Below are 23,292 nucleotides of genomic sequence, written 5' to 3'. Positions count from 1 at the left end.
TGTAACTCTTTCCTGGAGGCCAAGGTTCACCACAGCTAAACCCCAGGACATTGCTTTCAATACTAGGGTGCAACAGGAGGCTGCATATGCAAGGTTTTTTTCTTCACCACTGAGTAAGCATCACCCAGCCACACGCCTGGAAAGGGGAAAAGGTATTCCCCAATCCGAGGCTGCCATTTTCAGGTAGGCCTGAAAAAAAATAGTGTGAAAGAAAAGCAGTCTACCTGATCAGCCTTTTCCCAGTATTGCACGCATTCACTCATAAGTCTGTTATCTCCTGTTTCTGCATCAATCTTCTTGGGAATACGTTTATAATGAAAAGCAGTAAGAAATGGTTTTAAATAGATAATTTTTTAAAAAAAACACCACAAAGTTCATAAAATGCACATTTTAAAATACATTTATCCTAATATACACATTTTAATGTATTTTGGGACTTTTGTGAGCTGAGAACTGTACTGCAAAAGTCAGAAAAGTGAAAAGACGCAAGGATAACTGCATTCCGATTGGTGTGGTGCACATCTGGGAAGTGTGAATCAGATTGGTTCACTTAAAAATACAGTCCAAATGAAATCACCAAACATCCTTTGGCCCCAGTTCCACAAGAATTGTGTGACAACCACTGGACTGGGACGCAGGAATTCTGGTAGCAGTCTTCCCTTCCACCCTGTACTTTTCAACTTCTCCAGAAGTTTAAAAATTAATGAGAACAAAAAATTGTCATCTTGGGTCAGACTAATTATTGTGCCAGGTGTATAAGCGAAGCTCACAAGTTTCATTCATCAAGGCAACATTCAGCCATTATTGGAAATGGATAGAGCTCCATTGATCTGGATGCAGAGTCTGCCTCTCTGGCTAATCAAAGCATCTCCATAAATCTAGGGTCCCCTTTTACACAAGTAACTTTTCATAACATGGCAATCCTTTTCAGAAGATGATAAAATTATCCACTACAAATTGCCATCATTGCCATCACCAGTACGCATATCCCCATGCATTTGCTTTTTAAACAGCCCAGTCCTATATGCCAAGGCAGAAGTGTAAATGCCCATTGAAATCAATTAGATGCACCTGACCTTGCATAAGACCAGGCTACAAGGCTGCAATCCAATGCATATCAATTTGGGAGTAAATCCAATTTAAATCAGTGAGACTGACTGTGATCATGCATAGGACCTTTCTGTCAATTATACCAATAGCTATTTTCACTTCCTGTGGTTATATGTTCCATACCAGGACAGTGCATCTTAGAGCAACAAGATCCCTAGATCTTGTTTTTCTGAAATCTGCTGTCAGTTTCAATTCATAACCCCAAGTTTTTGCATTTTGACAATGGAAAGACTACTAATTACCTTTTATATCTTTATTACATCCTTCCCATGCAGTATTTTTGTTTGTTTAGGAAACCCATGAGTTTAAGATATTCTTTACAAGGAAGTCAATCCTGATCATTTTAGTTCTTTGCATCATTTCTTTCTTCCTTCTGGGAAGATGACCTAATTTTAATGGCTTAGTAAAAAGGTAAAGGTGTCCCCGCACTTGTAGTGCAAGTCATTTCCGACTCTTAGGGTGACATCTTACGACGTTTACTAGGCAGACCATATATATGGGGTGGGATTGCCAGTTCCGTCCCCAGCCTTTCTTTACCCCCCAGCATATGCCGGGTACTCATTTTACCGACCACGGATGGATGGAAGGCTGAGTGGACCTTGACCCCTTTTACCAGAGATTCGACTTCCTCCTTTCGTTGGAATTGAACTCCGGCCATGAGCAGAGCTTCGGCTGCGTTACCACCGCTTACCACTCTGCACCACGGAGGATCTTAATGGCTTGGTAGATATTATTAATTTCAAACACATACATACACATATTACACACACATCAATTTGCCAGCTTTTGATTTCAAAAATTCAGGTCCCTGGACAGAGCCTTATATAGGTCAGCAGAGTTGCCAACTTTTATGATTGGCCCTTGCTCTTTGCCTTTAAAAGCAGCTGTCACTAAGATGTTTCTCTCCATACTGTGAAAAGCTTCACCTCCTGATCCCTGTGGATCAAGCTGCTGTTAAAGGCACAGGAGAAACCTAGAGTTCCTTTTTCTCCCCTGGCCCTATAAATCAGAGACAGAGCCTGGCTGACATAGGCAGAAGCAGAATACTCAGTAAAATCTTTCGTTTCGCTTCCGGGGCTTGTGCTGGGAGATATAGTGTATTGTGTCTATACTTGGGTTCTAGTGCAGGCTCAATGGTAAGAGCACATACTTTGCATGGAAATGTCCCAGTTTTGATGTTTGGCATCTTCAGGTGGGGCTGGGAGAGACCCCTGTCCGAAACCCTGAAGAGCAGCTGCAAGTCAGTGTAGACAATACCGAGCGCTCGGGGAAGTGGGTATAAAGACAGTTTTCACAGCTGCTGCCAGTGCTGAGTTGCCACATTGCTCTGTCACCACCCTAGCTCAAGAGAACTTGTGGTGGAGTGTCTTTGGAGGAAGCACAAGCATGCACCCTGCAGTCTCTCACACAGCAACAGATAAAGTCATATGCTGGAAAGAACGGAGCTCTGCAACATGGCTTCTTAGTGCACATGTGCAGGATACAGAGTTCAAGCATACGCACTACATGACAATGTTGCTGCTGACTTTACCTGGGAGATTCCAGCTTTTCTTAAAAAAAATAAAAAACATTAAAATATGCCACCTGGCCCAAATCCTGGCTTTGAAATACACATAGAGCCTGGTTAGGCAAGAATCCTTACATAAGCTCCCTCCCTACATTTTTCTGGAAGTGCTCTACCCACCGTTAACCTTTCTATACTTTTAGAACTGCTGTGCAGAGATGATGTCCTCATCCATTTCTAGTTTGGAAATGAGGCTTTTGCTGAATAGGATATAGACTCTCATGCTTAGGGGTTGAGCTTTTTTTCCGTCCTGCTTCACGAACAGGTTTTCTATCACCAGGAGGTAATGCCAGCATTCCCCTGCCCAACTTTTAGAGCTAATGCTACATCATAAGTTGTGACAGTTGATTTTTAATTTGTATTTTGTTTATTTAGTTTTGTTTGCAAACTGTCCAGAATCTTTGGACTGGGGCAGGTTACAAATTAAACAAATAAATATAATTTGCATCTGTTTATCAGCTGAGATGATCCAGCTGAAAATAACCTCCCCGAATGAATGTTTATCATTCAGCTACTAAATGGTTTCAATCTCAGTAGAAAAAGTTGTGGAAGCCTCCCATGTTGTTCTGGCTGCCCTGTTGGAGAGGTCCCATGTACATCCTTCCAGAGCACTCACAGGGCCAGACACCCATGAGGAGTGTAGTTTGGCATTTGCAAATTGCTGTCAATTAGTTCAGCTCCAGCCAGCACCTCAGGGTGTGGTCTCTGGCATGCACCCTGCTATTTATAGTAGAACAAAGTAGATAACATGCAGAGTTATATAAGCTAGTGTGTCAGTGCAGACCAACGGCTAAAGTAATCAATTATTAGAGAAGTGTGATAGCTTAAGTCTCCCTAAAAGCTTGCACCCAAATATCTGGGGCATATTTCTGGGGACTCCTGTGCCTCGGAAAAGCCATATGATTCCAATTCAACATTTCTCCATGCCAGGAAAAGCTAAAAAAGAAGCATTAGGCCTTAAAACTGCCTGAAAATGATACCCTTTACCCTGGAAATCACCATATCTAGACTAGGGATGGACGATTCTTTCTATTTCAGTTTCTCTCTGTTTCTCATTTTTCCATCCTTGTTCAGTTCTTCACATTTCCACATCAATTTGCAACTTTTTTTTTAAAGTCCTCATGAAAATTTGTCATCATTTTAGTGCAAAGTTCTTCTAATATACACGTTTTTGCAAGCCATTTCCCCTAACATGAAACATTTTTATGAATAATTTTACTAATATATGCATTTTTATGCACACTTTCCCCTAATAGTCACATATTCATACACATGATTTCATAGAATTGTAGAGTTGGAAGGGGCCTATAAGGCCATCAAGTCCAACTCCCTGCTCAATACAGGAATCCAAATTAAAGCATTGGTTGAGAACTACATCACAAAATTTAGACAAGTGCAAATTTTGAAGGATAGCTATGTTTCAGTTTATGTATTGTCTTGGAAAGGGAAATTAGGTAGATTCACATTACTGTCTGAACCAAATTTCTCCTAGTGGGAACCTAATGCCCACAGGTCAGATCTGGCTACTCAGTGGGTATGAGATCCATATGCTCCGAGGTAGACCCCCCTCCAGTGTATGCCACATTCCAAGCTGAACTCTTAACATGACCAGGTTCAGATTAATTAAATTACGCGTTGCTAGGCGGTTGTCTAACCTACTGCACTGAAAGGTTACCAGGCAGCTGGGTGGCCTGTCATTCCGGCTGTGCATTTGTACCTTGCACTGCCTTAGTCACTAGTTAAATTAGAACTTGTTTGTCCTGTCTGCAGACAAACAGTCAGCTGAGTCATCAACAAGGTATATGGGACCCACCAAAGAACAAGTCATCCGCGAAGACTGGATTGTTCTCCAAAGGAAACACGCGGAAAAGCAACTGAGAAGGGGCTGCCTTTTCTGAGGTCTGGTCTATACTTGACACAGAATGGGGTGGTAAAGTTGACTACACCACTTGACAGGGCAGATGGGGGAATCACATTTTTAAATACTTTCCTAGGGTGTTCTTTGAAAAAGAAAAGAAAAAACTTCAAAAGAAAACTGGCACAGCAGACAGAGGACTAGGTTATAACCTTTTTATTTGCTGGGAGTTTTTTTTTTTAATGCGAAGGAGCATTCAAAAATGGTATATCCCACCTGGCAGTCTTCTTAAGTGGTTCCTACTACCTCCTTCTGTAGCAGTAATAGACCATGCTCTAGGGAAGTGCTGCCACCTGCTGGAGCTTGTGAGTTTTCAAGAGGAAAACATTTCCAGCATTTTATCATGTTGCTTCCTGTTTTTCTAGAGTTGTCATCTCCCCCCCCCCAATGTAGCTGTTTGATAGACACCACTTAAAAAGTGGCCTAGGATATATAATGAGATACACCTGTTGCATTTCTGCCTGCTATGGATGTTGAAAAGCACAGAGCTTCCATGATTAATGAGCAAGAAGGAATACTAGACCAAGAAGGCAGTCTAGTTAAAGCCCAAACAGTGAATTTGATCGGTCAGATCAGAGCTGGGATATGGAGAGTTCAGCAGGGATGGGGAAGGAATCTGATTCAGGTCACGCTTAGTGAACTGACCTAATTCACACTTTCTGAAACAATACACACACCTAAACACAGCTACCCCTTGGAATCTGCACTTTTCTAAATTTTGCAATACAGTTCTCCAGCTAAGTAATATGTACAAAAATGCATATACTAGGGTAGAATTATGCATAAGAATGCATGTATTAGTGAAAATAATATTAAAGTGCATTACTGTATATTAAACAAAATTGCATAGAGAAATGTGAGAAGAAATTTGCACTACAATGCTGATGAATTTTCACAATAATTTTTGTTTTTGAATCAAACATTTATGTTATGTGGAGAACTGAATATAAGATTGGGAAAATGAGAAACTGAAAATGACAAATTCGCCCATCCCTCATTCTTGGAGGGTAGGATCACTTCATTTTCTTTTATGAAGACTACAGAAGTTCTATTTGGATACATTCAATTAAGGAAATTTGTAATTTTTTCTAATCTGTTGCTTTACATTTTGTACTGGAGTATGGATAACCTAACACCAAATGTGTGCAGCTCTCATCAGAGGCATCAGATTCTGGTGCTATTAGAGGTGACAGGTTGAGAGACAGCGATATCAGGATCCATACAGGAGACAATCTAGGAGGGAAATTCTTCTGTTCAAGCCACATTGAAATGGCTGGGAGCTGTGCAAGAAGGTGGCAGGTAGTCAAAATTTAAAATGAATTAAGTGTAAAAAACATTCATGTGTAAAATTCAGCAGGCTTCTCTTTAAAATCTTGTGAAGCGGGTTCTCAATCGTTTCTCAATATGTAGGTATTTCCATGTATGTTAAAGGGCTGCAAGCCAAACTTTATATGCATACGTGATGGGAAGTGCATATACGTTTTGACCTCCGGTTCTGATGTAAAGTATATTGAAAATCAGCCCTTGACGATGAACCATGAAGGCCTTCCTTCCTTCTGGGGCATCAGTGATTGAATGGCTTGCCCAAAACATTTTGCTTCCTGAGATGAAGAACAAAACGATACCCCTTTTTCCAGGGACACCACACCTGAGGGCAGCAGGCAAGCTTAGGGGGCATATTGCGTGGCACATACAGCTCTGTCCACCTTACCACAACTCTCCACCCCAAAGCATCTATTGCCCGAGGTGGTTGCTTCTTTTGCCTAATGGTCAGGCTGGCCCTGAGTAATTGCCACAGTGGAAAAGAGTTGGATCCTAATAAAATTCACCTGTAGGAGAACGCAGTGGAAGGGAAATGTGAAAGTTCAGGATCTGACTGATAAACCTTATCTGTATGGCTCCGCCAGATTGGCAGTTATTTCTAGTGTTTGTGTATTTTCTTGGCTTTCTTTAGTAGTGTGCAGCTTGGCTAACTCAATATTGGAGCCATCCTAATGGGAGGGATTCCCCGCCTCATCCGCAGCCTTGCTGGCTCCAGCTGAGCAGGGTGGAAGGTGGAAGGAACAGCTTACTTTTCTTTTTTGCTGTACCAGCTTGAGAGCTGGTGCAGCAGAGGGACCCATCTGAGCCTCTCACCAAGAAATAGGTTGATTCTGGACCCAGAAGATCCATCACTGGCCCTTCTCCACTCCACCTTGAAATGCTCTCTTTTTCTGAGTCTTATGCCAGTCATAGCATGTGCACCCTGTTGTCCTTTCAGTGGGTGCCATGGGGGAAGCTCCCCACACTAACAGATCATGGTGAAGGGACACTTTGTCACATGCTAACCACCTCCAGCAGCACTGACCCATGATTAGGATTCCTCTAGAAGGAGATCTGGAACTATACGCTCTTTTCTCTATGCACTATCCACTATCTCTGTAACTGTACACTGGGCCCCTCCACACTAGGGGTGAAAGAAGGCATTGATTTCCCTTCCTTCCAACTCATGTTTGCCACAATGCAGTGTTGTCTCCATTCTGATGCAGATCAACTTCTGACAAAAAGTTCATGATTTGTCTCACTGTTTGCCATGGCGGAATTTTACATGATTAATGACCTTATTGTTAACGTTATTCCACACCGTTCATTTCAATGCAAAGGCTGTTCACTGCAGTGCAAAGGAAATGCAACGCAAAGGTGGGTGGGGGAGTCATCAATTACATATCATTTGTGGATTGAAAACAACAGCAAATGCAAACGTATTAACTGGACCGATTTCCATTCGAGATATGGGACAAATACAAACATCAGCAATTTCCACTCCTGTTTCAGTTTCTCTCTGAATTCTCCAGTATCATCCCTACTCCAGATTGGTGTTTTATTGCAGATGTATTCTGCAACATTTTCTTGACACAATAATAATGCATTAGTGATGGATTTATTCTGCTCTATTAGTTCTGTGATGCTTCCCCAATGCTATCACATTATTGCTATCCAGAAGGGCTACAGCAGAACAAAAACAGGACAATTGTAAACCAGAACATTTCAGCAGGAAGTTACAGGGCATTCACTGATTGGAAATGAAGCAGTATGACCCCTCCAAAACATTTGGAGGCATACATGGTATTGAAAGTAGGATTGTGTGTGATTGCCCCAATATCATCAGCAGCGCAATTCATCATAAATGTGCGTTAACTACAAAGGACATCTGGAGGGGTTCACTATCAAAGAGAAGGTGTCACAGATAGGACTGAAAAAAGATGTAAGATTTTTAGGGATCTCATTCAAATTTTTATGCTAGTTTGGGAAGAAGCTGCAGTTACATTTCTAATACAGTTATGCCCTACAGGTTCAACCCAGTTTCCTCCACAACCATGGCTTTTCCCAAAGAATTCTGGGAGTTCTAGTGGTATCAGGTGCTGAACATTCTCTAGAAGAGATCCTTTGCAGAAATAAAATTCCAAGGGCTACCACTGAAGCCAGAGTTTTAGGACAAGTTTCAGGAGAGTGGTTCCCCATCCCCCCCCCATTTTCAACCACTTGAAAATTGCTGAGGGTCTTGGTGGACAATTTAATTATTTTTTGTAGCAATTAGATGATATTATTTGTGATTGTATTATATTGTATTTCTCTTTCATTTCTTATATTGTATTTTATTGTATCATGTGGAATTCAAATTATAACACAATAAAATACAACATAAGAAATGAAAGAAACAACAAAACCACCATTAAAATCAATATAAATATTTAATGTGATGGATGTGCTTGGCTCCCATCTCCAATCCCAAATCGCAGCCACCTCACAGACCACCTGAATGAAGCTTGTGGACCACTGGTGGTGCATAGGCCACAGTTTGGGAACTCCCGTTGCAGGATGTATGTAGCCTAAGGAACTGGGGATTGCAACACTAGGATCGCCAACTAAACAAAAAGAAACAAATCCAACCTAGTCTGCACTTGTGCCTCTAAAAATGAGATCGATCTGCAGAAATCAACAGATTAAGCTTTTTCACAGCATGTAGACCAACAGCATTATGATCAAGGCTACTCCAGTGCCACATTCAGAAGCCGACTGGACTAGCAGCTGAATTTTACTTCAACACTGCTGATGGGACAATATCTTCTGCCACCCTTGACGGCAGTAGGCTAGATTGGGGGGGGGGGGCAGGGCAGATCACGTGGCACACATAACATTGTCCTCCATCATTTTACAGTTGTTCTCTGCCTTCCATTATCTGCCATCTGAGGCAGCCACCACTCTCTGTCTAAACCAGCCCTGATCATCTCCAAATGTCTGTAGACCAAGCTAGAAGCTGGTACTCTTTGCAGCCTGCAAGGATTTAAAGTTATCTTTTGTTATCTCTTACATACATGAACCTCAACTGCCTTGCTCGCTTCTGTCTTATGTGACAGCAAACCTAAAGTAGGTCTGCCTCCCCCCCCTTCCCTTGTTTGTCTGTATCTTCATAAAAAATGGGAACTGAAAGGAGGCCACTGTCAACCATGAGAACAAGTAGCTTTGCTTCTTCACCAGGTTCTTGCTCTACCTTATTGCATTTACTCCAAATTTGCTGGAATATGGAGAAATCGTTGACTTCTGCCTGGAGAGTTTTTACAGGCTCTCAAAGCAGCACACTCATTTGTTATTACTGAAATTATCTCCCAAATTGCCAAAGCCTTTCCTCCCTTTTGATGCTACATAAAAAGGGAGCGATTCAATAAAACACCTTTTCCACATCATGGAGCTGCAGAGATAGGGAAAACGGCACTTGTTCTAGTTGAGCTTTTAAAACGCGCAGTAAGTTATCTCTGGGAAGAAGTTGGCAACTCTACTCACCCCTGTATATTCTACTACCAAAATTTATCTATATAGGCAGAGAAATCACATGGTGCTGCCTTTCTGTGGCTGTGCCCCTTCAGATGACACGTGGGCAGATCTTGGAATGTTTTCTATTATTTATTTTTTTAAAAAACCATCAATCCCTGAACACAGAAAAGTCACATGTCAGAGAGGATTCTAGCCACCTTCCCTTTGTTACTTTCTAATGTTCAGGCAGTTTGTTCCATTCCAACACAAGTTCTCCCATCTACAATCTGAAATGGTACAATCCAATGAGGGTTACACTATAATATTTTTCTATACCTTTAATGTTATCAACCATATGTTTCTGCTGGAAGTAACCTGCATCAGAGGGAGCATGCAGGTGGCAGGGTTGACTGGTGTTAGGGCTCGGCCCCAGAGCCTCTTTGAATACCATATCTTGGCATCAAAGAACTGTCTCTGAGCATGCACAGAGTGACAGTCCCCCATCAATAAGGAACTCAGGTCAGCTTCTTCACACCTGAAGGCAGGCCTCCAGGTTAGAATGTGTGGCTTTTACAGAAAAGGCTGCCTCATCTTGACTGAGAGAGTCAGAGAAACAGGGAGGAGACAGTGTTAGCCCAACACAAGGTCAGAAACAAGGACCTCTCCACGTGGTTAGAGCTACCCGAGGACTTTTTTTCAAGCAAATCCCATACCTGTCTGGCACAGTGCTCCTGCGTTTCCCGCTTCACCCTGTCCTCCACTGGCTTGTGGAAGGTTTCAGAGCTGCTCTTCAGCAGCAGGCGAGGAGGACCCCATGAGGCAGTTTTGTACAATCCTGAGTTCCGGCCACCTGCCTGGTTGTGAGGCTTGAACCTTGCCAAGTCATCCAGGGACACTGTAGCCCTCATGTGTTCAGAGGAATGGCCCATTATTCCCATTGGGGAATAATCAGAACCTGTGGTGCAGTGTGGCTTCAGGGAACCATGGGAGGCACTGAGGGCAGAAAGAGTGGCTCTCGTTGCTTCAGAAACGGGGGACAGAGCATTCCCACCAACGTCAAAGGGGATCATAGTCCCTGCCCTTGAGGAGTTAGAGCACCGCAGGGAAGAAAAATCAGCTTCTTCTGCATCTGTCTCATGCTCTTGAACAGTGTTCACAAACCGATATTCATACTCTGGTGGCTGCTCCTGGCCCACCCCGATGCAGGCCCCTAAGCTGGCATTTCCCAGCACAGTTGTGGGGGGCAGCTCCTCAGAAGAAGGCACAGCGTGGGTCACTGGACCCAGCTCTTTGACATATTTCGCTGGGATGTAGAAAGGCCGGGCTTGTTTGCTCTTTCTCACATGCCACCAGTGGTCATTCGTCCGCCTCAAAAGCATGTATCTCTCATTGGGTTTGATAGAAATAAGATGTCCATCCTTAGCGGTGTACTCAAAGGCGTATTCCACCAAGACGTATGTCTCCTCTTCTCCACCCAGTGACTCCATCCTAATGTCCTACAGTGGCTTCCTCTGAGTAATTTCTTCTCCCTGAAAAGCAAGAAGAAAAAGAAATCTATGGCACGGGTGGACTTAGGTAGGCCTATATACACTTAGTCATGTTTTTAAAAAGGCAAAAGAGCATGTTCTGTACCAAGCAGAATCCTACCACTCATGTAAGAGGCAAATATAGGATACATCAACTTATTTTGGGGTCAGGAGAGGCCCTTCCATTAGGCAGAGTGAAGTGGCCACCCCAGGCAGGAGGTTCTGGGTACTGTAAAAGGGCACCAAATTGTTTGCTCTTTAAGATATTACTATTATTGCATTTTACTGCCAGGGTTGGGGAGAGGTGCTTGTGTGTTTTTCTGTCTCAGATACCAAAACATGACGGGGTTGTGTGCGTGTGCATTTGCTGCTGTGCCCTCAGGCCGCAAAACGCCTTGGGCCAGGCCTTGTCTTGCATAGTTAGTCTGTTTTTGTAGCCAAAGGGAGGGAGAGGCAAAGGTCTATGCTGAGTTCCTTTTCTAATTTCATTCCTAATTACCACCTTTCAGCGGCAAGCTAAACAGAGTATGTATTGAAAGTAAAAACCTTTGCTTTTCAACCTTAAAGTAAGTCCAACATTACAGAGTGAACAGACATTGGGTTCACATCCACACCATACATTTAAATTGCTTTTATTCTACCTTAACAGTTCTGGCTTCCCTTAAAGAATCCTGGGAACTGTAGTTTGTTAAGGGTGCTGGGGACAGTTAGGAGACCCCTCATAGAGTTACAGTTCCCAGCACCCCTTAACAAACCACAGTTCCCAGGATTCTTTGGAGGGAGCCGTGACTGTGAAAGTGGTATACGAATGCTTTAAATGCACAATGTGGATTTGACCTTGGTGAATGTTGGGAAGGTAGGGGCAGGCTTGGATTAGGGATGTAAGAAGGCATCGTTTTCCATTCTGCCCCATGTTCGTTGTACAACACACTGTTTCCGTTCCACTGCAGTTCTTCCTTGGCCAAACACAGCATTATTTGTCTCACTGCTGTGGCAAAATTACGTAAGTTACATTGTCATTACATTGCTGCACCCCATTCATTTCAATGCAAGGGAAACACAATGGAAATGGGGTGGGTGGGGATTAATCAATTGTGTATAGTTTGCAAACCGAAAGCAACAACGGGGAATACCAATTGTATTCACTGGATTGATTTCTGTTCTGGAGATGGGACAAATAAGCAAACGTTGGCCATTTCCCCACCCTGTTTTCCTTAGAATTCCCCTACCAGAGTGTTTGCATCCTGATGTGGAGCATATGAAGCTTGTTTATACTGGTCTGGTTCATACATAACATGAGGCCAATTGGCAAAACATGGTTTGGTGCTGGTGAGTGGCGAGTGTTCTTGTACCATTCCCCTCTTCATTCCTTGGCTAACCTTGACTATGAAAGTGACAGAACTCAGTTCCTTCTGAGATCTGGCAGGCCTCAGCCCTTGCAATTGAAAAAGGAGCCTTAAATCCCTATTTCTTCTCCATGTCGATTGGAGTCAATTAATATCAGGCTATAAAGCGGGGTCTCTATGTTGGGGGTTTTGTAGATAGTTGCATCTCTTGTTCATTTTTGCTGGTTGTAGCTACTGGCATAACCTTGAAATGAATATATGGTATTTGTTGTGTTGGATTTTATTTTTAGAGCCGCTTTCTAGAGATTCATCTCAAAAAGTTGGTTATAAATCTATCAAACAAACAAACAAACAAAATGACATCGTATTATGTCTGAATAGTCATAATCATAATTGCCCCTAATCATAAAAACTGAGATTGCAGTTTAAACTTGTCTTCATTCTCTGGTTTAAAAAATAATGATACTTTTGCAGACTAGGCATTTAAGCCTTTGGGTATTGCCAACCAGTGAAGGCAGGGAAGAATTTGCTCAGGTGTTGGGGAGCCTGCAAATGCTCCCGACTAACAGAATAATGATTAGCCAGCAGTAACATCTGAACCAGGCCACCGAGCCAGAGCACTGGTCCATTTAGTTCAGCAGGGTCTCTGCTCTGAGTGACACCAGCTGCCCAAGGTCTGAGACAGAGAAATCTTTCCCAGCCTGGATGCCCGGTTGGAGATCCTGGGGAAGTTGGGAGCTTCTACATTCCAAGCATATTCTCCACCACCGAGTTACAATTCCCTTCTCATCGTTCCACAGCAGTTCCTGCTCCCTCAGCCTCCCGTCACCCAAAACGGCCTTTGCATCTCAGTGTGCTGAGAAGAGATGCTGCCTTACCAGAAAAATCCCACCAATTAGCCCCGTTCAGATATTCTCCTTGTGTGAGGGGGAAATCGGGGATGAGCATGCTACATTCTCCCACCCCACCCCTATCGCTCTCTACAGATTGGAAGATGAAGTGCTAAAGCAGGGAGTTTCCACGTGCATATGAGGCTCCCTGTTTCAGAAGTTCACTCTCCAACCTGTGGAGGGTGATGGGGGGGCGACAGAGCCAACATGCTCATTCGTGTTCTTCCTGCTTGCATGATAAATATATACACAAGGTAGAATGCCAGAGTAGAGCTATTAAATACTTGCAACTCCTAAGGAAAGTTTCCATTGAAATTCATTCATTCATTCTTTCTTTCTTTCTTTCTTTCTTTCTTTCTTTCTTTCTTTCTTTCTTTCTTTCTTTCTTTCTTTCTTTCTTTCCTTCTGGGCTTTCACTGTATCAGGGCCTCTAGAAATGTAAAGGCCAGCTTTCCAGCTGTCCTTGCCTGTAGTGTTTGGAGAAATGTGTTTGGTTCACATTTAATGTGAAGCTACTGTACCTAACTTGGACTTCCCAAAACAGTACATGAACTGAAACGTAGCTGTCCTTTGATATTCACAATGCAGTTCTCCAACTGAAAAATGTGTATATAAAAACATGTATATTAGGACAAAGTGCTTACACTAGAGAAAATAATGAACAAAAATGCATTCTATTGAGAGAGAAACTGTTTGCCAAAAAAAGTGTATTGAAGCAAAATTGTATTAAAATTATTAGTTGAAATGTGCACAAAAATATGTATACATTGTCATGTGGCCTTATACAGCTCAGGACCTGTACAGCTCAGGACCAGGTTACTTGAGAGACCACCTTATCCTTTATATACCCAGTAGGTCACTGGGTTCTGCTGAAGAATCTCTTCTTGAAGTCCCTAAAATATCAGAAACCCACTCCACATCAACTCAGGTTTCAGTGTGGCTGCCCCTGTTTTGTGGAACAGTATGTTCATTTTGAACTGTTTTAAAAATATTTTTAGCTGTTTTTAGGGCATGTTTGTAAATCGCCTTAAGAAGCATGTATAAGGCAATCATACATTAGTAATCCTACTATTACCAATGATGATGATAATTATAATGGTCTCTCTAGTCATCACGTGTTCTGCACATATTTCTATCACCTACCAGAAATTGTTGCTTCTGGAACTCGCAAGCAGAGGTATCCGGTTGGCCATTGTCAGAAACAAACTGTTGAGCTAAAAAATGTAAATGTACTGCATTCAAGCTGATTCCTACTTATGGCGACCCTATGAATAGGGTTTTCATGAGGCTGAGAGGCAGTGACTGGCCCAAGGTCACCCAGTGAGCTTCATGGCTATGTGGGGATTTGAAGTCCAACACCACTACACCACACTGGCTCTCACACTGTTGAACTAGATGGAGCTTTATTCTACTGTATTCTTACCCATAAGCCCACAGAGGCAACAGCTTCTGGTGAGTGATAGAAATATGTGCAGAATAGTCTATGCTCAATAAATTAGTTTCAAGGAAGGATTAAAGAAGGAGATGAAATTGAGGGTGCTTCCAGACTATCACTGTTTTGTGGGATGGATTCAAACACATATTGGAAATCTAGATTTGGATAAATGAAGTAGATTGAAGTGCTTTGTTGCAAGAGTGCAACAAATCCACTTAAAAATATACAAACTTTTTATAGTTAGGAAAATGATAGGGAAATGCATTGAAAAGTGTGGGATAAATGAATGATGTATAAATACCCTGCAAGCAAATCAGGACAAATAGAGCTTGGAAAAGTAACTTTTCCAAGCTCTAGGCTTGCAAAGTAATCAGAATGAATGCTCAGTAAAGACTGGCCATAGTCTAATCTCCACACACAAGCAAGTCAGGATGAATGCCCAATAAATAGGTCATCTGGAGGAGTTCTGAGGCTGTGCTGGGCATAGGAAGTGGCATGGCACAAATACAGGGCAAGAAAAGGAGACATCAAAGGCAGAGAGAACCAAGTTTAACTTAGTCTCGGTGCAACCCAATGTGTAAAGATTCTAAGAGCAAAATAATATTTGGATTCTTTCCTGGACACTTGAGCATAATCAGAAAACGCCAGGTGGGCCCCTCCAGTCTCCTAGTGCAACTGCTCTCTTCTTAGGCCAGATTCAGCTTCTAGGATATTCTGAGTGCAGCCCCTATAGAAAATACTACACAAACTGAGCATGCTGCTAGCAAAGAGCTGTAGAAATGAGAGGGTTAACCACGTCCTCTGCTGGGAATTGCAGGTATGCCTGTATCCATCTTAGTGATTCAGTTGATAATTCTGTTTATACAGAGTTTTTAGTACAACGGAAACAATACCGCCCCCCCAATACAGAGGTGAGGAGTCTGTCGCCCTCCAACTGTTGTTGGACTACAACTCCCATCATCCCTGACCATTGGTTATGCTGGCTGGGCTGATATGAGTTGGAGTCCACCAACATCTGGAGGGCCATAGCTCCCCACCTCTGCCGTAGTGGATGAAATTCAGTGTTATTATTAAAAGTAGAAAATGCAGCAGCTAACTACCAGCAGAAGTCACTTCCCGCAAACGTTGTCACTTTCAGGAAGAAGAGAAGTAAAATTGACTAAGAAACAGATGGGAAACACATGGCTTTCAAACACTGAAATTAAAAAAAAGAGGAACAGATCCCTAAAAATGGTGGATGCATTGCTGGGTGTGAGGGAGAAATTAGCTTGACCAGGGTACCCATCTCTTTTTCTCTTCCTTTTTGGTCCAAAGGGCTAAATTAGCATTTGTTTTCTTGAATGGTACACATTTATTTTATTTATTTAAAAAACTTATATCCTGCCTCATTTTCAAAAGAAATTCAAAGTAAAATCATAGCAATAATAATATATAAAATAGTTCACAATTCCAAACCAAACCATGAGATTGAAAAAAATAACATAAAAGCCCCAGACTATTCCAAAACAACCACCAGAATTTAAATATCAAAATACCAAAGCACCAATGCTCATTCCCAAAAAATCTGTTTAAACAGTTCTTCCTGAAATCTAACTTTAGAAAGATACACACAAAATTTGGGCCCAGGGATGGGTTTAATTGCTTGCCCCTAGAGACCGTACAGACATGATCCCCACCAACATCGGCCTTTGGCACTCAGGTAATCCCAGTCTCACACATTCTCCCAATGGGAGTACCCACAGGGAGAAACACTGCATTTTTCCAGCAAAAAACATTACAGCTTGAGTGCTTGAAAATGCAATGGAATCAGTATCTGGAAAGAAAGGTACTCCTGAATCCCTCCATGAATAACAGACACACATTTTTAGTGCAAACCCATTACTGTCTGGAAAGACGCACCCAAAGGCATACCCATGTGCTGGCTCGGTTTACTCATTGATGAGGAGGAAGATTTCTACACATGTTCAGAGGCACTCCCCTTTGTTATTTCCTTCCTTGTTTCCTGGACTGTGCCTTGATCTTGAAAGCACATTCTGTAGCTTAGTGCTGGTGGAAACTCAAGCACAATGCCCAGCCACGACATGAAGCCTATTCCAAAGAATCAAAGCTGAAATTAACCAAAGCCCACCCTTGTCCAGCTAGTAAAAATAGAGGCCCATCCATGCACCAGCTCCCCACTGATCAATTCATGCAAGGTAGATATCAGCATCCCACAAACACCCTGTAACTGCAGGTGTCTGCAGAGCAATTGACTGTACACGTCTCAAGCAAGTGACCCAAGCCACAGGCCAAAAGGAAAGGCAAAATAGCACTCATGGTAGGAAGGTCCATGTCTGTGCACCCTGAAGTGCAGAGGTAAATAGGCAATGTTTTCCGTTCTGTCCTGTACTTATGCATGCAGCACTGCTTCCATTCTGCTGCGGTGCTTCTTCCGTCAAAAGCTACACTATTTGTCTTGCTTTCTGTGGTGAAATTACATAATGTAACAAAATTCAGGCAAGGGTGTAATCTGGGACCAGCAAATTAGGTCTGTTTAATAACTTCAAAATGTGGATTGAACACATTTCTATCCCATTTCTAGCAGTGTGGAGCTAGATGGACTTTGATCTGATCCAAGAAGGAACCTTAGTTTTATTTATTGTTTATGACATTGTTTATGATTCTAAAAAGCTTAAATGCTTGCACACTATTTTGTGATATTTTGGTAGGCTTAATAAAAGTTTTGACCTAACATGGATCCTAGATTTTTTTTCTTACAGGCCAATTTGGCTACTTTTACTTTTTATTATTTATCATATGTTAATTGCGCGCCAGGGCACCATTACTCCTGTTGTACAAATGAGGAAAACTGACATTGCTCCCAAGGCCATTAAGCAAGGTCATGGCTAGCTGGGATTTGAACCATGGTTTGACTTTTGTCTTTCTACTGAATAACTGCCAGCTAGTCTGCATCTTGAGGATTAATTATCAGGGTTTGTGGACCAAAGGAGAGGCAGGCTTGAGCCCACTGCCTCCATCCACCATAGCTCGCCAACTGAATGGGTTGGAAGGTGTTTCAAGAGTCCTTTTGTGTCAGCAGAAACTCTCAGGAACAGTTGTCCTCATCTGCGCCTTTAACTCTGTGCAAGGGGTGCCAGCAAGATTCTGTTTTTCTAACCCCCTCAGCAAGCAGCGCCTGCCCAGACAAGCACGCAAGCCCTATTGGAGCTGATTGCTCAGTGGCCTGATCAAGAAATTCAGCTCACACCCAGCTGCAACAACATTTGGGAAATGGAGACCATTTAGACCAGTTTTCTGTGCTGTCCCATCAGAGACTAGCCAGCCTCCTGGGACCTGCCCCCTTGACCCCACCTGTTTCCGTGGTTTTACCTGTCAGCTCACATCTTGTTCATTTTCTTTCCTGTCTTGGGTCCCTCTTTTGCCCGTCTTTCGGTCTTGCGCCTTGAAGCACGTCCCGGCTCTTCCTCTCTGATTGTGTCAGGAGCTTCATGGACCTGCCCAGGCCTGTGTGCCTGGTCTGAATTTGCCTGAGGTCCTCCCGTACCTAAACTATGTCAAAAAAGGAGGGGGGGTGGAATATCACAGAACTGATCTTTCCATTGCCTTCCTCATGTGAAGATTTGTAAGCGAAGAAAACAGTAGCAGGAAAAAGGCTTTGATCCGGAAGCTCTCCCCAAACATCGGCATCATCACAAAGAACTCGTTTGGTGGTAGTATCACCCAGAGGATCAAAATTAGCTCTTCTTTGTGGGCAGCAGTCACACATCCGATCCCAAGTGCAAATGTGACTTGAACACCACATGAGAAACAAAAACAAGAGAGACACCTCTGGGAAAAACAGTCAGCCACACCCCTGGCAGTTTCTGGCTGCCTGTTTCATCCAGGTCACATCCCTGCAGAACACAGGTGCTTGCATTCACATTAGTCAAGTAAAGCTCGCAGTCACCCCAAACCCATTTCAATGACCTCCCCTCCGGTTCCTCCTCAGCTATGCCTGTTCCTGCCCAAGCCTCCTGCACTCATGCAGCGTCTGAATGCATGCACGGGGCAGGCAGAACAATTTGGCCGTTCCCATCAGTTTGCACTGGATGGAGGAAGGAAGCTTCCTCAGTCAGAGGAAGTCTCTCCAAGTCCAGGGAGGTGGGGGAAGGGCACTGTTTAATGGGTGGTGACTCACATAACTGCCGAGTGTTGTGCCTGTGCAGGATTTCCACCGGCCTCAATGCTTCACCTTCTGTCCCACCCTCTTTGAGTCATGGGATCATTGAATGAAATGGATTGTATTTGGGCTGTGCTTAGCACTTCCAGTCCCAGAATGTGTGCATTTATTATTCAGCCAGCAGCGAAGAAAAGCAACTGGAGGCCAGACACATCTGTTATCACAAGGGACAGCCCTACCTGGGCCTTTTCAAATCAAGGGCACGTGCAGGGCTAATCTTCACACAAATGGCTAGAAAGCAGCTCCATTGAGGCGGTCAATCCCAGAGAGGTCGCCATTTTCCAGCGACCATTTTCTGTTATGACTTAGCATAATGGCTCAGGCTGAGCGGCAACATTTCTCGTTCACATACCGCTTCAGCCACAAGCTCAGCTTGGTGGTTTTAGGCAAGATACTATCAGAGCTTGGAAAAGTTACTTTTTTGAACTACAACTCCCATCAGCCCCAGCCAGCATGTCCACTGCATTGGGCTGATGGGAGTTGTAGTTCAAAAAAGCAACTTTTCCAAGCTCTGGATACTATCATCTCATCATTCCCACCCCCACCCCACCCCCGATCTAGGGATAAAAATAACCACACCAGTTCCCGATATTCAATCTCTGTCAGGTTCAGAGTGAATCAGAAGCAGAAAGCAGGGAGTCACTTTGGGGGGAGAATTTTTTTGGGGGGAGAGGCAATCTGTCAAATAGCTGAAGGAAGTAAATAGTGAGGGGCTTGGGCAAAAAAAAAAAAAGGTCAGTGCAGGGGCAGGGAGTCTTCTTCCTTTTAAGGGCCATGTTCCCTTCTGGTCATTCTTCTGGAAGCTGCATGCCAGTGGGGGATGGGGCCAGAGGCAAAAATGGGGGTGGAGCAATGAATGTAAATTTTCTATACACAGACACACACATGCACCACCGCATCCTCCATCCAGAAAGCATAAGACATGATCAAAGTTCAAGGACTGAGTCCAGCCAGGCAAAAACACTTGGGTGTGAAGCAGGGCATGGCTTGGGGAGAGTTCTGAGGGCCAGACAGAGAGGCATGGAGGGCCACATTTGACCTCCGGGCCTGAGGTTTCCCACCCCTAGGTTAATGGGACAGCAAAGGGTTAGGGTCCTCTTTCCCAAACTTCCAAAATACCTTCCCTGCACCAGAGAAATTCTATAGGCCGGTTTAAATATTAGTAGTATTAAAATAGTAATACTGGCCTACTTGAAAAGACTGTCATTCGTGGGATAACATATATGAAACACTCAGAACATGCAAAAATGCCCTTTGAGAAATACATAGTTATATCTGAGTGACACTGTCATTTCACTTTAAATTAGTTTAAATGTTTTGTCTCAGATGCCGAAACGTTTCCAGGCTAGCAACCTATACAGGTAGACACTACCACAGGTGAGGAGGGCACACTGCTAGTGAAGGCCTCTGGAGTTGTGCCGCACATACAGAACCCTTTCTTCTTGGGAAGGCCCATGTATGTAACCCAGTTTCTTGAAGCATTTGGAGAATGGCCATGGTATCTGTGCTTCAGCAGGTTTAAAGCTTGACTTTTGTTGCTGTTTAGATTATCTGGTTGCTGTGAGATTGACTGAATTGTTTGATCACAGATATCTTTTTCTCTGCTTCAAATTAAAATTGAATGCAACCTGCTCTTTATCTTGTGTTATTTTTATCCCACCCTTCCTAGTTAAAAAGAAAATAAAATTCCAGCATCAAGAATGAATGCAAACATACAACAAAAAGCAGCAGGATAAAAGCAGTACTTAAACCAGCTCAATCACATAATAAAAATGATTATGGCCCTGCTCTGCCTCAACTGTTGGAGGCACTATGCCTCTGAATACCAGTTGTTGACTGAAACAATACCAGTTGTCAGGAATCGCAGGTGAGGAGAGTGCTGATGCCCTCAGGTTCTGCTTGCAGGCTTTCCATGGACATCTGGTCTGCCACTGTAAGAACAGGATACTGGGACTAGATGGGCCTTTGCTCTGATCCCCTAGTGCTCTTCTTATGTCAAAAACGAGAGGAAAATAAAAAGAGATGTGCCGTCTGGCAGGAAGATATACTAAAGTTGGTACCTAATGAGCCTCCTAGGGAGATCATCCTATCAGTGAGGTGCTACTACTACAGAGAAGACCCTTCAGCCAGTTGCCACCTGCCACACCTCAGCGGCAGGACCTCTCAGAGGACTTCCAAAGGAAGATGGCTTGATAGGCTTCTGTTAGGAATAGATGATTCTTTAGCTACCCAGGTCCCAAGCTGTGCAGGGGAACTGGGAGCCAGTGCAATTGCTTTGGCACTAGTAAGATGTGTTCCAATTGCCCAGTCCCAGTCAGCAGCCAAGCAGGACAAAGGGCTGTTGAACCTTTATAATCTGTCCTTGCAATAGATCAGTGGCTTGCTGGATGCCCGATTTGAGTGGGTGGATGGCAGCCGCTGGCTGCAGGCCTTGTTCATCAGGTTAAAAACTGTACCTCCCTGTCTGTGGCCTTGATTCCCTGATTGCAAACCTCTTCTTTCTTGGGTGGAGTGCTGTGCAACCTCATCTAGAACAAGTTTAAGCAACCCTCACAGCAGATAAACCATCCACCAGTTTTATCCAGAGCTTGGAAGATTACTTTTAAAAAGTAATACAGTTACAATTACATGGCCCAAAAAAGTAGCAATTACCGTTTCAATTACAATTGCTCTGAAAGTAACTGATTACTTTTTCTCAAAAGCAATCACCACAATTACATTTCAGTTACTTTAAAAAAAAAAACACCTACTGGCCTTGGCTGCTGCACATCTAAGCAGCCTAAAACAACATTAAAAATAAACACACACATACAGAGGTAGTAGAAGAATTATTTTTATCCATAAGATAGCAATGGTGGTCTCTCCGCTGGTAAGGGAGGAGGAGAGGGAGGCAGAGGCCACTACTCAGATCTTTGCACGTCAAACCAAGTGCAACACACAAACACCCAGCCAGCAAGCATAATCTCTCTCAACCACCTCCCGGACCCTGCCCTGCCACCAACTAAGGGACACTCACCCAAGCAAACATTTCCCCCTGAGATGCAAAAAAGTTAAAATACTGCAAATACAGCATGGTAGCCAGAGAGGTTGGTGGAAGTTGTGTGCCAAGTGCAAACACAGTATGTATATATCTATATCTATATACACATACGCATACATACACACACACAGAGTCATCTTTCACCTGCACAGTTCTTTATCTCCATTCTGCTGCCGCCTCCTTCTCCTTTATCCATGTTCTTGCCCTCCAGCTCCTTTTCCCCTCCACTCCATTCTTCATCACCACCATCCATTTTTTAAACGATTGTTTCCTTCACTCCACTCCATCTCACTCTCCACCTCCTCCCTCGTCGCCTCCTACCCACCCAAAGAGCACGAGGGAAGAGCGATGCTGCCCAGAAGCCCAGTTTGAGGCACAAGATTTTCATCCACAAACCAGAGAAGCAGAAGACTTCCCCTGCTTCCCCCCTCCAAGTAACGCCCAAAAGTAATGCTGGAAACATTACAATTACTCCACAAAAGTAATAAAATTACTCCTAGTTCTATTACAATAAAAATGTAAAGTAATTACCCAGTCGTTCCTCAAAAAAGTAATGAATTACAAGTAATTCGTTACTTGTAACAAATTACTTCCAAGCTCTGGTCTTATCTGTGTTGAGCTTCAGTATTTATTAGTCCTTATGCAGTCCATTAGTTATGCCAGGAACCAATCTAGCATATGCACTGCCTCACCTGCAATCAGATATAAGAGAGGAGTGCCATCAACATACTGATGGCCCCACACTTCAAATCACCAGAAGGCCTCACTCTGTGGCTTCAGGTAGATCAACTCTGAGGAACCTTTTTTCTTTTGAGGACTGCATTTCTTTTATGCTAACTTGTCAGGGGCCACCTTTTTCTTGTCACCTCCTTCCCTCCCCCCTTGCCATGCAAGCTGCTTGGGGCAATGGTGGTGGTGGGGAGATCACTCTTGCCAAAGGTCAGAACTGATCACTTGCTTGAAGAGAGCTTCTGAAATTAGACCACAGGGTGCCCATCCTTGAAAGAGACGTTGGAAACCATGGGGGCAAGATGGAATCCTGCAAGACCCCATAGCATAACAGGGGTCATAGCATAGCACATCACAGTATAGAGACTCAAGACGAGCACTAACCCCCAGCTTCTGAAATCAGCCAGATTTCTTTCTCGGCATGCTAGAATTAAATGTAGCATTAGTTTGGATGGAGAACTAGCCTCCTTTGTCACAGATCATCTAGGTAAGCATGGAACCACTGAAGCAGAGTGCCCCAAGCTCCAACTCAGACAGCTAATTCAGGATCACGTGGCACAATGGAACAGAAAGTCACTAAGAAGTTCAAGAGAATTAGCAGAGCCATTACTCCCCTCATACTCCCGACACAGATAATCCATCAGGCAGTTCTGGTGCCAAAACCAGGCCCCAAACCACACAGAAATGGATACAGAAAATTAGTCTTATCCCAAAGTACCTAGAGTTA

General features: G+C 43.4%; 1 protein-coding gene across 3 annotated transcripts in view; it reads right to left on the bottom strand.

The window, feature by feature from the left end:
* Nucleotides 1-18,630, bottom strand: part of ARHGAP27 (Rho GTPase activating protein 27) — a 57,980-nt gene extending 39,350 nt beyond the window's left edge. Inside the window, exons 1-2 of one of the 3 annotated variants that reach the window (XR_009758355.1) lie at nt 17,947-18,630; nt 10,094-10,909 (exon numbers count right to left, since the gene is read on the bottom strand). Coding sequence is in view for 2 of the 3 variants with exons in the window: in XM_061588877.1 (XP_061444861.1) it covers nt 10,094-10,867 (774 nt within the window). In the remaining variant the exon portion in view is untranslated. Of the gene's footprint in view, nt 1-4,487; nt 4,581-10,093; nt 10,910-17,946 lie in introns of those variants that run through there. The other 2 variants (XM_061588877.1, XM_061588879.1) reach the window with 2 other exon arrangements.
* Nucleotides 18,631-23,292: the final 4,662 nt, after the last annotated feature.

The sequence above is a fragment of the Rhineura floridana genome, chromosome 11 (assembly GCF_030035675.1).
Source record: "Rhineura floridana isolate rRhiFlo1 chromosome 11, rRhiFlo1.hap2, whole genome shotgun sequence".
Classification (NCBI taxonomy): domain Eukaryota; kingdom Metazoa; phylum Chordata; class Lepidosauria; order Squamata; family Rhineuridae; genus Rhineura; species Rhineura floridana.
The sequence above is the reverse complement of the archived record's forward strand: the minus strand, read 5'-3'. Positions and strand labels throughout refer to the sequence as shown.